This window comes from Apodemus sylvaticus, chromosome 10 (assembly GCF_947179515.1).
Source record: "Apodemus sylvaticus chromosome 10, mApoSyl1.1, whole genome shotgun sequence".
Lineage (NCBI taxonomy): Eukaryota > Metazoa > Chordata > Mammalia > Rodentia > Muridae > Apodemus > Apodemus sylvaticus.
This window is the reverse complement of record NC_067481.1, coordinates 93,600,993-93,615,779: the sequence shown is the minus strand read 5'-3', so window position 1 is coordinate 93,615,779 and position 14,787 is coordinate 93,600,993. Positions and strand designations below refer to the sequence as shown.

At 50.1% G+C, this 14,787-nt stretch overlaps 1 protein-coding gene across 2 annotated transcripts; it reads right to left on the bottom strand.

Moving 5' to 3' along the window:
- Positions 1-1,879: 1,879 nt before the first annotated feature.
- On the bottom strand, positions 1,880-13,464 carry Bnip1 (BCL2 interacting protein 1). Of its 2 annotated transcripts, none has more exons than XM_052195587.1 (6): positions 13,181-13,464; positions 11,057-11,149; positions 7,992-8,083; positions 5,130-5,231; positions 3,869-3,987; positions 1,880-2,482 (listed from the first exon to the last, which is right to left on the bottom strand). In XM_052195587.1, the coding sequence occupies exons 1-6, from the start codon at positions 13,262-13,264 to the stop codon at positions 2,286-2,288; spliced, it is 687 nt and encodes a 228-aa protein (XP_052051547.1). In that variant the 5' UTR covers positions 13,265-13,464; the 3' UTR covers positions 1,880-2,285. The 2 variants fall into 2 exon arrangements, with proteins under 2 accessions (XP_052051547.1, XP_052051548.1); XM_052195588.1 differs by lacking the exon at positions 13,181-13,464 and adding an exon at positions 12,462-12,503.
- Between the last annotated feature and the right edge of the window lie 1,323 nt (positions 13,465-14,787).

Here is a 14,787-nt window from a genome sequence, read left to right as displayed (position 1 = left end):
GACAATTTGTGGGGAGAGTAAAAAGAAATGTTAAGACAAGACAAATCTCTGCTTGAGAACACCCACCTGCCGCATGTACAGCTGGACTCTGAGTGGGAGCTTCCCGTCGCTGCCGCTCTATGATTTGTGTGCATAGTTTGCACCTCCAAGTGCCTTTGGAGGTCAAGAATTAAGAATGTCTGTGTGTGTGTGTGTGTGTGTGTGTGTGTGTATGTGTGTGGGGGTTTAGTGGGCGTGTGTGTATATGGTATGTGTCTGTGTGATGTGTGTATGTGGTATATATCTGTATGGTGTGTGTATATGTGTGGTATGTGTGTCTGTCTGTGGTATATGTGTCTGGGTGGTGTATGTCTGTATGATGTATTTGTGATGTGTTTGTATGTGTGTATGTGGTGTGTGTTGTATTAAGTCCTCCTTTACATACTTTATCTGTGGCTTTAGCTATCTATGGCCAACCACAGATGAAAATATAAAATGGAAAATTCCAGAACTGAATAGTTCATGGGTTTTTAGTCACACACCATATTTACAAAAATCTCATGTCATTCTGCTCCACACTACCATGATGGAACCAACGACTTGGGTGTGCACAGTACTTGCTCTCTGTATATGCAATCCACCATGACTGCCTTAGGAGCATTCCCAGCCAGGAGACGGACTATTCAGTGTGAGTGCATAGTGGGATCCTGCACTAGTGGGCCAGGAGTTTCCATCACCTACCGTGACACACACACACACACACACACACACACACCCTTCTACTTACAATGTACTCAGTAAATCAGTCAGATGTGTATAGCCAACTGCACACACTTGGTCCCAGGATGACCTGTCCCTTCACAACAAAGGCTCTGCCTCTTGATTCGTGCCACACCCACTACTTCCCGCTTCCCCTTTGTCCGCACCAGCCCTGCTTGGATTCTGACTTCCACTGTGTGGAGCGGGAAAATCACAGCAAAGTGAGGTAAATTGCTTAGGGCCATGAGGTCCGACCATTTCTAGTTCCGGGCCTGTGATCTCCCACTCACTTAGCCGCCAGACCCTCCAGGGCTGTGACCTCAAGGGCAAACCAGTCAGACTGACAGCACAGGGGACCTCTGGGGCTGACCTAGCTGGGAGCCTGTACCTGGGGCATGGACAGAACTGGGCACAGCTGGGTGCCGACAGTACTGGCTTCTCACTCTGGCACGTTTAGTGTGCACCAGAGAGAAGGGAGTCAGCATTCCTCAGACCCTGCAATGCCCCAGGCCCTGCCAGGCATTAGAGACGCTGGCGTGGGCTGCTCCAGCGGTCCCTCTCTGGTCCCTCTCGCTGGCACCTCTTCTGTTGCTGCTGGAGGGAGGGGTCAGCTTTCCAAGCACGTGCGCAATGTCTGGTGATGGCTAGGAATGCTTCTTTACCATTTTTCTATGTTGTGTACGTAGGGACGCAGCACACGCCATGGCTGCACAATTCCCTCGAGCTGGTTTTCTCCTTCCTTCTACCGGTGGGGCAGAAGGAACTCAGGACGGCAGACTTACTGGCAAGCACCTCTAACCACTGAGGCATCTCTCTCCCCTTCAATAAACTAAAAAACAAGTATGCACATGAGTGCTTGCCTTATGTATATACGTGCCCTATGTGCCTGCCTGGGCCTACAGAGGGCATCAGGTCCCTGGAACTGGAGTTAGAGGTGGTTGTGAGCCACCATGTGGGTGCTGGGAATGGAACCCTAGTCTTTTGAAAGAGTAGCCAGTGTTCTTAACCTCTGAGCCCTCCCTTTGCCGCAGTAACTCCTTGTCGAATGAGTAATCTAGCTTCATGTCCTAGGAATCAGAACACGAGGAGGCATGCACATGGCCACAGAGATATCTTCTAATATTAAGCATATACCACTCTATTAAATAAATGAGGTTTATTCGGCGAACAGCCATGAGCTACTGTCACCTTCCCTCTCACAGGCCTCTCCTCTCTTCCCTCCACCAGACTCAGAGCTCACACTCCTGGACACGGCGACGGGAGGTGCACCACGTCCCAGAGGTGAAGCGCTCTGGGTGGCAGCCACAGTCCTTGGAAGCAGGGTGAGCTGGAGCGCCTCAGTCCTGAAGGTTCCAGTCTCCTCTATTCCACACGCCCTTGCCACGCCCTCTGGCAGGAGGCTGGGCTGTTGTGTTTCCCTCTGCTGGGTTCACTGAGCCCCTGAGAAAGCGAGCAAGCCAGAGGGGAAGCCCAGACTGGCAGCCCAGTCAGTCCTCAGAGTCCAGGTCCTGAAGCAGGAGTGCACAGGCCAACGCTGGCGGCTCTCCTTACAAAAATGGAAAGAGGCGCTTTTTCACGATGTAGAGGACCGTGGCGAGGAACAGGGCCAGGGCGAGGAAGATGAGAAGTTTGTCCGTCAGCTCGCGGCGGTTGTATTTTGTGATGAGTTTCCGGCCCAACTGGATGGTTCCTGACATGGACTTGAACTCTTCGTTAGCATCCAGGAGAGTCCGTGAAGAGCTAACTGCAGCAGAAGGGGGAGGAGCTGGAGTCAGACCGTGCTTCCAGGTAATAAAGACCAGAAGCTGCGGCTGGCTGTCAGCAGGCCAGTGCCTGAGCCGGGGTGTGTGTGTGCGTGCGCGCGTGCGTGCATGTGTGTGTTTGTGTGTGTGTTAGAGTCTTATCTTTGTTAACTGTGCGTATCTGTGTGGGAGCTGGTGTGTGTGTGTGTGTGTGTGTGTGTGAGATTTAGTCTTATTTTTGTTAACTCTGTGTGTATCTGTGTGGGTGTATGTTTGTGAGCCCAGATGCCTACAGAGTTATACACAATTGGAAGCTGCCTGACACAACTTCTGGGTACCGAACTTGGGTTTTCTTCAGGAGCACTTCCTGCTTTTAACCGCTGAGCCATCTCTCCAATCCCCTTATTATTAACCCTGGAGATGTGTTGAGCTATTTTCCTGGATGTCTGTGGTAGAGGATGAACTATGGGTAGAAATGAAGCAAGATGGCTGAGCGACAGCTGTGAGGGCAGGGTGTTCACGAGTTCACCACACCTAGTCGTCTACTTTGGTGGACATGTGAAGTCTTATGAACACCATGCTCCTTTCCTGTTTCCTACACTGAAAGGCCCCAGAGAGGCGAATTCTCCACAGGGGGCCATGGCAGGAAGGCGCTTGGCAGGAATGCAGTGTTGTCAAGCAGCCTCTCCTTGGCCACTGACTGGCACACTTCAAAGGAACTCACAGGAACGGTCTTGCCAGTGGCCCTAATTCCCAGACCTGTCTGGCAATCCTAGACCCGTGAACTGCAAACCAGACTCTCGGACCCCTCCTGAGCACTGCTGACACCATCTCCAGAGAGGCCGGCCAGCTCTGCATGCACTGGAGCCTAGAGATGCTTCCTCTGGGAGGCACTGATGGCGCACAGTGTGTCTAGCACAGCTGAGTAACTGGAGGAAGAGGAGAGGCAGAACGTCTCCCCACCGGAGTAAGCTGTCTCCTCATCTCCTAGGACACGCTTGGGAAGCTCTGGGTGGAGAAAGCCAGAGAACCCCGCGGAGGGGTGGGGCGTGGGGGAGAGCCAGAGAACCCCGCAGAGGGGCCTGGCTTGGGGGAGAACCAGAGAAACGGGCAGAGGGGCGGGGGCGTGGGGGAGAACCAGAGAATTAGGCAGAGGGGCGGAGCGCTGGGGGGGAGCCAGAGAACCCCGCAGAGGGGCGGGGCGTGGGGGAGAACCAGAGAAACGGGCAGAGGGGCGGGGCGTTGGGGGGAGAACCAGAGAAACGGGCAGAGGGGCGGGGCGTTGGGGGGAGCCAGAGAAACAGGCAGAGGGGCGGGGAGTGGGGGAGAGCCAGAGAACTGCTCAGAGGGGCGGGGCGCGAGCTCTGGGCCAGCTCCCTCCTCCTTACCTAGAGTCTGCATAGCCTCCTCGCTCTGCTGCACCTGCTGTGACATCATCCTGCTGATCCCCATGAGACTCTCTGTGATGGTGCTGGAGGTCTGGGCCAAACTCTCTTTGGTAGTTTTCCTGCAAGTCCAGAGGAAGGAGCAATAGCAACACAGGCCTCACTGGCAAACGCACCATGCTTAACCTATCACAGCAGTGCTGTTCTTCTGTGGTCTGAGATGGGATCTCAAATGTAGCTCAGGCTGGTCCAGAAGGCAGAATGTCCTCACTTCAGCCACCCCAAGTACTCAGATGACAGGTGTGTGGTAACACAGCCAGCTAGCATGCATGCATGTATCTATTTATTTATTTCCTTCCCTTTCTTTTCTTTCTCCCCCTCCCCCCTCTCTCTTGTTTCTCAAGACATGGTTTCTCTGTGTAGCCCTGGCTATCCCGGAACTCATTCTGTAGACTAAGCTGTCTTCAAACTCATAGAGGCCCATCTGCTTCTGCCTCCCAAGTACTGGGATTAAATGTGTGCACCACCACCACCACCACCACTGACCTGCTTGCATGTTTCTAAAACATTAGTCAGTGTGGCTAAAGATGTGCACTGAACCTATGTTCTCAAGCCCTGCTAAGAGGAACGGAAACCACATTGCAGTCTGTAAAGCAACTAGGTAGAGAGAGATTCAGACATGTCTGCTCACTCCCAGAGAACTTCTTCAAATGAACTAAAGACCCGCCTCGATACATCTCATATAACTCTGAAAAGGCAGAATGCAGACACAGCAACAGGACTGGTTAGTACCATAAATACTACTCATGTGCGGTTAAAATAAGTCTGTTGAGAAACTATCAGGGAGGAGCGGGGTAGGAGGGCTGGGAAGGGCTGCTGGAAGAACATCTGGCCTCGTGCCTGAGGCCCTCGGTTCATCCCACGTTACTGCAAAACCTAAACCAACCAAACAACCAAACAAAAAACCCCAAACCAAATTTATTCAAATTTAGTCCGGGCTGGGACCGTAACTTGGCTGGCAGATGCTGCAGCGTATGCACAAAGCCCTTGGTTATGTCTCCAGAACTGTGCAGACTCGGTGTGGTGGCCCACACCTGTAAGGTCACAGCACGTTTGAGAACAGACTGGAACTTATGAGACCCAGTATCAAAACAGAAAAAAAAAGTTACTTATAGAATAACATAAAGTGCAAACGTTCCGGAAACAAAAGGACACCTCCTGGTGCTGGGACGTCAGACCCAGAAGGATAAACAGACATAAATACCTTTGTCTTAAGGAGTCTCCTCCTTGCAGAAGTTCTGCCTTCTCCAGGTTGTCGATGGCAAGCTTGCAGGTAAGATTGGCTTTCCGCCATGAAGTCTGGTTGCTGGAAGAGGAAGGTCGCACGTGAGGTCCTGGTGGCCCCACTGGGCTGCCGTCTAATAGTTCATCCTCCCTGGTACAAGCAGAGTTCAGTCTCGCCTCCCACCACTTCCTCTTCTTGGTAACTACTTTAGCACAGGTCCTAACATCTCTCCTCTCAGTCTCTGGGAAATGTCTCTAGAATGTTCTGTGGTGTCCCTCTCCTGCTTGGCACTTTTCTAGACACGGTACTTTTCTAGACACGGACCACAGTGGCCTGACAAGTGTCTGGGTGTCGTCCTTGAAAACTGTGACTTAGCATCTCCCTCCATCCCCAGTGGCCACCATTTCTCCCATAGGGCCTGCTGGAGGGACAGAGCCACAAGCACCACTGTCCTTCAGCATCCTCCAGGGCGTGCTACTTTTTGCCTATTGACACCAAGCACAGGTACCACAAACATCACAGGGCACCCTGACCAGTGGGACTTATTCTCACTCTTCCCTGACAAATGGAAAAAGCCAACCGCTCCCCTCTGAGACTCCAACCCACGCTCTGGAACCCTCACACAGCTGGCTCAAAACAAGAGTGCTAGGCCCTGCATACATACAGTACACGAACAGAGCACTTGACTAATAGGGTGGCTTTCTTTAAAAAAAAAAAAGGTTTTTAAATTCTATGTGTACATGACTGGGAAGGACGATTCACGCCACAGTGCACGTGTGGAGGTCAGAGGACAATCCTGTGGAGTCAACTTCCTCCTTCCATCTTTTTTTTTCTTTTTTGAGACAACATCTCTATGTGTAGCCCTGGCTGTCCTGGAACTCGCTGTGTAGACCAGGCTGGCCTTGAACTTATGGAAATCCTCCTGCCTCTGCCTCCTGAGTGCTAGAACTAAAGGTGATTTTCAGATGGGCTCCCAGAGCCCTGCACAGCACCTACTAGCCCATTCCACACCTGTCATCTCAAACAACCAATTGCATCTTCAAACTGTTCACACAGGCGTTCTCCAAGGTGCAGGGGTGCAGAGCTGAACGAGCGAGCGAGTGAGCGAGTGAGTGAGCGACTGTCTTCAGGGAGCTCCCACTTCTTAGGGAGGGAAGTAAGCAAATACTGCACAGCACAACCAACCTGACAGCTGACACACACAACTGCTGCTTCAACTTTGAGCCCCTGCTTTCTTTCTGCAAATGTCTAAGCCACACCAGGAACAGCACGCTTCATTTTACGCCCACACTAAGCTGACTTTCGTGTGCTGTTTCGTGTGACTCACTACACTGCATACACACAGTCTATGTGGTGCTGCAGGTCAGAGCCAGGACTTTGTGTATGCTAGGCAAACGCTGCACCAATGGCGCTAGCTCCCTAACCCACATTTTTAATATTCAAAAACAAAAAACGTGATTACCTCTGGGGGCTAGAGAGACAGGTCAGCCCCCAGTACTGTTCTCCCAGAGGACCTGAGTTTCGTTCCTAGTACCCATGCCAGGTAACTTACAACTGCCTGTAACCCCAGCTCCAGGGTGTTCGATGTCCCTCACCTCCATAGGTACCTACACTTACGTGCACACACACACACACACACACACACACACACACACACACACACACACAAGATAATAAAAATTAAGCTCTAAAAAACATGATTACTTTCATAATACTGGGTGAACTTTACTTAAGAATAATTGTTACAAGAAAATCTCACTGAAAGTGAGCCTATTCAAGACAGACCAAAATTGAGCTTTCGGGTGGCATTATCTGAGTAAATGAGGCACAGAAATGTGAATACGCTTATGTCAGAATTGAGAGTTCTGGTGACACTGCCCGCTGTGTGCTAATCTTTCATTATAAGACTGCACTCTCGCGACGTTTCTTAATCTCTAATTCAGGGAATATATCTTTTTAAACAATGTCTGGCAATATGAATGACTTTCTCCCTTCCCCAAAGGTCTCGTTAACACAGGCACACTTGCCCAGCTCCACAGTTTCCACGGCTGTCTCTGGTCTCTGCTATGATGGGATTTCCACAGCTTTTCCTGTCACATCACAGCTGTCTGCCTACGGTGTCACTACTCTCCGGCTGCAGTCTCACTGTCAGCAGCTGTGTGAGCGACACTCAGCTGTCGGGAGAGACAGACAGGGACACGGGAGTGAATGGGGTAAGTGTGCCTGGCTCACTGGCGATGGCTTTTTATGTCACCAAGGGTTCTAAGACCTCACACGTGACCTCACTAGGAGTGCATGTGTGCAGTATAGTGATTGAACCAAACACTAGTGTGGACGAAAAACAAGGCACACTCTAACCCCAGCCAGGGAAGCAGAGACAAGTGGATCAGAAACTCAAGGTCATCCTCGGTGCCAAGTTGAGTTCAAGGCCAACCTGGACTACAAGAGACCCTGTCTCAAAAAAGTAAACAAACAACAACAGAACCAGAGCCGTGGAGATGGCTCAGAGGGCAGAGGTGCTCGTGTACAGACCTGAGGAGCTGAGTCCCACCCCAGGACTCACAAAGGGGCAGGAAAGAACTAACACCACACGAAGCTCCCACACCTACAAGGTAACTGCAGACGGCATGAGCGTTGTAAACACACACAGCTGCGACTGCCCGTGCGGACTCCACTTATCCCCTCTCCTACGTCTGAGACTTCTGATCTAGAGAACTTGCAGCCTGTGCGTGTTAGTGATGTCACTATAGCACCATGAAGCCAGGCGTATCAGACAAGTGCATGTACAAGCCCCCCAGTCAGCGAGCGACCCAGCAGGTGGCTGTGGGGAGCCCCGCCTACCTGAGCATCTGCTTTTTGTGGTTCTCCACTTCCTGAAGTAGCAGCTGCTTCTCTGACTCCTTGTCTTGCTCCCGTGCTGACTGCTCAAGCTCCTTGGAGGGGAAGACAGCTGTTAGCCAGGAGGAAAACCCAAGAGCGCTTCCGTTTCTAGCAGAGGCACAAAAGCAACTGAAGCACCCTTTACAACAGACACTTGGGAGGGGGAGGGGGCATGCCCCAAATAATCAACAATCCCATTAAATATATAAGCAAGTCTGCAAGAAAGAGAAGGAAATCCTGGCTGCCCAAAGGCGAGCAGGAAAACTGGGTGCTGGTGTGGTCAGCTCTAGAACGGCTGCCCTGGCCGGAGCAGGGCTTGCCACTCCTACAACCTTGAGCCTGCAGAAATAAAGGAAGAAGAAAACATTGAACGAGGGCCGGCCATCCACTGCAACGCCAGGCGGGCACCACAATCAATGTTTCCAAACACTGTCCATCTCTGCACTTCACTCCAACAGAGCTCTGGGGGCTTGAGCTCACATGTGAACATAGCACGGAAGGCAGCCTCAGGCTGACGCTGAGCCGGAAGCATCGCAAACCCAGAAGGTTCCAGAAGCCATAAAACAGTCTCGGGTCAGGATGCCCACTCTCCAGCAGAGCGAAAACGCCGACATGATTCTGGTTTACTCTGTTTGGTAAGGACTTGGGACAGAGAGAAGATTTGTCTTTCCTGAGTGGTTTGAGAAATGAATGGAAGCAAAACTAACACAAGCAGTGTCCCCAGACCTGTGACAATCCTGAGGAGACTGAGATGTGTCCTGGCCTGGCCAGGCTGCAGACTCCAGAAGAGGTGTGCAGGAGATGAGCACCCATGATCCCAAATCACTAAGCACCAAGGGAAGGGGCTCCCACGGGCAAAGGACAGCAGATGTGACCAACAGCATCGGTCCTAAGAACACCGAGATAACGAAGCGCTCACCACTGGAAAGATACCACAATACCTCATGTGTCACACACTGTAAAGATGCCATAGAGCTAAAACATCCACATATTTGTTTATTCAGATAACAATCTACTTACCCTATACAAATTTGCATACTCTGGTTTGGAACAAACATGCTTACCTACGTTGTTGAACAACTCAGAAATTATATTCAGATTTATGCCCCACAAATATTGTTAGAGCAGAAAAAAGAAAAAACTGACTGTTATTTGGGAGAGGAAAAGCATGCCTGGGCGTGGTGGTTCACACCTTTAATCCCATAGCTCAAGGCAGAGGCAGATGGATCTCTGTGAGTTTGAGGCCAGCCTGGTTTGCAGAATGAGTTTCAGTACAGCCAGAACTACACACTGTGATCCTGTCTCACTAGATCCTGTCTCAGAAAAAAAAAAGTGCAACTATCCCCAGTTATTTGCATTAATATTTTGTTTAGACCCCACCCCATTCCCTACAATGCAGTCACTGCACTAGCTGTTGCTACACTGCTCTCTCCGCCTGGCGGTGGGTCGCTGAGAGGAAGAATGGCAACAAGGAAGAAGGGAGAGAGAAGCGAGGAAAGTCAAATGTAGTTTCCTTAGAAAAGACCGCTTGGCAGTTGTCAGTGAACCCAGACTCTCTGGAGAGATGAAAGTGTACGGGCTGCTGAATTCCAGCTGAAGAAACACCCTGCAAATCAGATGTTTACACATAGCCCTGCCCAAGATTGACCAACTGTAGGAACAGCTTACTTCTGAAGATGGAGGCCCATTCTCTCCTATTAGCATACAACCTTGCTGAAATACAATAGGCATCCCCTCAGTGCTTTCTGAGTCTCCAGAGGTTTTCCAGATGCAAATGCTGAGGAAACACAGATGAGATATCGCTCACAGGCCTATCACCCTGCTAGATGCCAGCAACACATTTATGCTGAAGGAGAGGCTGGAGCCAGGGGCAGGAGCATGACAAATGTGTAAATCTATGGTGAGGATAATTACTTAGACCCAGGGAAGGAAATAAACACCAGGTAAGCATGCAAGTATTTAGGCAACAGTAGTAGTTAGAGTTCTAGAGTTTGAAGAAAGGCATTTTAAGAAAGCAAATTAGCTCTAAGAATCAAGACAGGCAAGCAGCCCAGATGGATACCTGTTAGTAAAGAAATGGCTAGCAAAAACTACAGCCTGAAACAGACTGGTAGGCTGTTCAGGTAGAGGTCCCCCACGTGGTTAGGTTGTGGCATGTCCACTCCCACAGCAGGAAGATATCAGTGAAACAAACCCTGGGAAGACGTGGAAGTAACAGATCAGAGCAGTTACCTACTGGGAGGAGGGGTGTAGAGAAGAAATAGAAGACATCACCAAGACACATAGCAGAGAGCAACAGCTGTGGACCCACACATAGGCACATACAAACGCAACACAGAGAAAGCAAAATGCTTTCTCAAAGTTCAGATGGAGGGAGCAATAACGGAGATGGGGATCACCTAGGTACAGTGACAGTGCTGACATTCTGAAGTCAGCTCAAGGCAGAAGCAATGTCTAAGCTAACTTTCCACCAGTGCTGGACAAGACTGTCTTTATCTGCTAAGGAATGGCATCTGTTGAAGGACGGTTTGGGGACAATACCATTTACCACGTGCAGCAAAGCCAGGTGGTTCTAGACCCACCCAGCGATGGGCAGACACGCGGCACTCATCCCTGGGGTGCAGCAGTGGAGATGGCCCTGCTAGTCACATGGTTCCTTCTCGCTCTCTTGTGATTTGAGACAGCACATGCACCACAGTGAAAGTCAGGCGTGATCACTCGCACACCATGGGGCGCGGACTCCACAACCTGGGAGGAGGATGCCGCACAAAGTCATAGTGCCGAAAGCACCTAGGACACGCCAGCCACGGACGTGGTGTGAAACGAGGGTGCAGGGGCCAAACTTTGTTAGTCCAGTCACCCTCTCAGTCACAATGTTTCCTGTTCTCTCCAGGTGGCATGTGAAGGACCCGGTCAACTCTCAAGCAAAAGTCCTTCTAGGCCGGAGCTCCCCCCCCCCACCCCACCCCCACCCCCACCCCCCGCCAGCCACCCCTAGCTAACAGTGGTTCTGTAGCCTCACTTACCTGGATCCTGTGTTTTAACTGTTGAAACTTTTCCTTCACCTTAGTATTCAGTTCAGTAAGCTCACTTAAGGGTCCGGAACAATCTCGAATATCCTGGAAGACAATGAAGAGATGAGGGGCCTTTCTCCCGTCTATGAAATAAATGCCTTCATTGGCACAGCAAGGAAGATGCTTCAGCCCGCAGCTACGGCTGCCTGAGCTCTATCTTGTGCTGCTCAGTGCTGCTCTCCTCCAGACAAAAGCAAGCCTATCATTTTCAGTTTCCTCATCCCTCTTAGGATTAACACCGAGCCCAATATGAAAAAGCAGGCTCCATGTACAGCTCAGCGGTGTGGCACTTGCAGCGCATGTTCAGGGCCCTGGCTCTCAGCAGCAGCAAAATATGCACAGGTGCTCACGCACACTCCAAATTTATTAATACTCCACTAATTTAGATGGATTTAACAAACCATCTGTTGCAAGTCAAAAATGTTTAAAGATGGGCTGAGAATTCCACCAGTGCTGGAAGAGACTGTCTTTTATCTGCTAAGGAATGGTATCTGTTGAAGGACGGTTTGGGGACGGTTGGGGGTTTCTTCTGGAAAGAAAGTCAGAATTATGAGAGCCAAGTTTCAGAGCAGGCTCTAGACTTAGGGTATATTCGAACCCTAGTTATAGCCATTGATTTGTGCAATCGCGGAAAACCTAAGTTCTCTGTGTCTCCATGTCTTCATCTCGCCTACTTCAAGGCTATATTTCTCTGTATAGACCGCTTAGCAGAATAGCTGGACACCACAAGAACACAATGCATGCAACTATGCTTACTCATTAGTAACCATAAGAACCCAAAACACGTAGGTTACAAGAGTCCTAGCCTATATTATTATTTATGATAATATAAAGTATTATGATATTATAATTTCATCTTATGATATGAAAATACAACTTTTCAAAATTTGGGATGTTAAGGCTTTTTTGAAGACAGAAGTACAGGTTGGCCCCAAATGCATGACGATCCTGCCTGTGCCTCCCAAGTGCTAGAGCCACCACACTAGCAACTTTGTTGTATGTATGTATGCATGTATAGATGCACTCTGAGGACTGAGACCAGAGCCTTGCACATAGCTAAACTTTAACTCTTCACTAAGCTGAATTTACCCTCCAGCCTCTGGTAATCCCACTTGTATAAACCCTATCTTGTTTATTTTTCTAGAATTGGCCCAGACATTTTTTTGTTTACATCTCAGCAGTCAAGTGTGAGGGATGTAAAGTTTGCGGCGTTTCTTCACCCGTTCTCTTAACTCACGAAATCACACTTCTTCACAGTACAGGATAAACTGCTAATGTGGCACAGTGTACATCTGGCTTCGGAGAGGACACTACTCCCCACCCTCCTTTGTACAGGGGCTTGTAAAGCAAAGTTTACCCCAGCAGCCAGGCACAGCCCATTCATGCAGCACGGGATGAAACCCAGCGCTAGGCAAGTCCTCACCAGCAGAGGTGTCTTATTTGCTGTCACAGCTTGTATTCTGAGGCAGCTGGGTTCTTTTTCCCAAACTCTGGAGCCATTTCTACATTCCCTGTTCTTGCTTGTGTTCGATTTCTTACATTACTGTCTCCTACTTAAACCTGCTTCCAGATAAGCTCCTCACTTTCCGGTCTGTTTCCGGGTAGGGAAGCTCTAAAACGCTTTTCCCATCCAGGCCCTAGTACTGGCACTGCATGCCTTCTGACACAGGACTTAGCACAATATTTGATTTCTTCACTCAAAAAATTACAACCACGTCCCAGGTTAAGTTAGTTAGCTTCAGGAAGGGACTGCCGGGCCTGGCAGCTTAGGGTGCCCTCCGAGTCCCTAACTCAGGGAAGTGGGTGTGGGAGGGGCGGGGCTACCGCCGAGGCTGCGGGTGGGCGGGCTAGCCCAGGACCTCTGCAGTCTACGGAACCGGAGAGGCTTGTTAAGCCAGGAGTGGGCGAACCAACAGTTCGCAAAAGAAAAGCCCTGAAGGTCAGTGATCTCCGGGAACCGACCGAATGGTGCCCGAGGAGCGGGACCGCCGGCCTGGGAAGCTGGACCCGGCGCTAATATTCTGAAGAATGCTAAGGCGGCCATCGAGAGCCGGACAGGAGCCTAAGAATATGTACCTGGATAAGCGCCTTCACCTCCAGGTCGAATTTGACAATCTCTTGGTTACAGATCCGGACGTGGACATCCTGGGGAGCCGCCATGTTGGAAACGCGGCTACGGCGAGCGGGAGCAGCCAAGCTTGAGCGCGTCCGCGTGGCGCCTGCCCGCCTTTCCGTACCTCTCCGAATGTGACGCCGCGGGAGACCCCGTGTGGATCAAACCAGGTCGCCAGCCTAGACGTGGAGTTTTCCTTGTCACGTAGAACACCCACAACTTCTCTGGGCTGCTCCTACCAAACGGAAAAGTGAAATGTGATTATGAAGAACCATTAGGGCTGAGGTGGGGGCAGGGGAGGGAGGAAATACAACTCAGGTGATGCTGGATGGCCATGCCACATGGCCTTCAGTTTTGTTCCGGGCACTAGAGATACGACTACGACAACAACCCGCTATGCTAGGGACCTTCTGAATGGGGAAAAGAGGACCAATTAGGATGTCACCAAAGTTGCAATTTTTTCTTTAAAATTTAAAACAAAATTTCTACACTAAGTATGCATTATGGAGTAAGCCACAAAATTTGTAAAGGTGCAGAATTAAATACAAGTCACTGGGGCATCTCCATTAGTACAACCATGATCCTGGGGCTTAAACATATACAGAACCTACATCGCCTTCCTCACACACTTTTACGACTCTGGTTCTGCCATTTGTGTAGAATTGGATTCCAAGTAATCTCGTAGAAGTAGTTCTGATTCTGTGATGTAGTTTTGATAGAAACAAAGTCAGCGCAAACCAGAAGGGTAGCGCTTTTTAAAATTATTTCTTAGTAAACTCTCAACACCACTGGCCACTTTCCTTTCCCTCACCCTCCGGGATTCTCCAGGCTCTGTAGTCTTGGATGTGGGGTTCCTTCTTTTTAAAATGTTTTTTTCTCAATCTGCACACACAGCCCCCAGTCTCCAAAGCACCCTGTACCACCATCCACTTCCTAAAAGGCGCTCAGTAACTCCCTGCAAGTATCAAAGGCGTCAGCAACCCTGCTCTAGTTTCCTCAGAGGAATGTGCTCATCAGTAGCATCACTCCTGAGGTCGCCTGGAGGGTGGGATGAGGTAAGACACAAAGGGCTTCAAGCACTGTTGATAAGGTAGCATTGAACTGAATGCTTGTTAGTTGCCCTTCATGTACTGCTAAGCAACACTCTGGGAGCATGTCCCTATGTGCAGCCATTTTCTATTAAGTGCTTCTGCCACGTAGCTGCACTTGATTTGTTAGGCTATAGAAGTGGAAGGAGGAGGAGGAAGAAGAGAACCAAACACATGGGGCAGGTGAAAGGCCTTAAGTATTTTATCTTTGCTTTTCTGAGGTTCTCTGTTGCCCAAGCTGGTTTCCAAATGCCTACGTAGCCAAGGAGGACCTAGAACCCTTGATCTTCTTGCCTCAATCTCCCAGCTGCTGGAATTACAGATACTGAGTAACACCGCGGCTACCAGACATGCGTTTTAGCTCCACACACACTGTCCTGTATCCTTTCTATCTGCGTGTGGTGGCAAATGACTTTATCCCAGCACTCAAGAAGTAGAGGCAGGGAGATCCCCACTGTATAGACTCTGGAATTCCAAGCCCT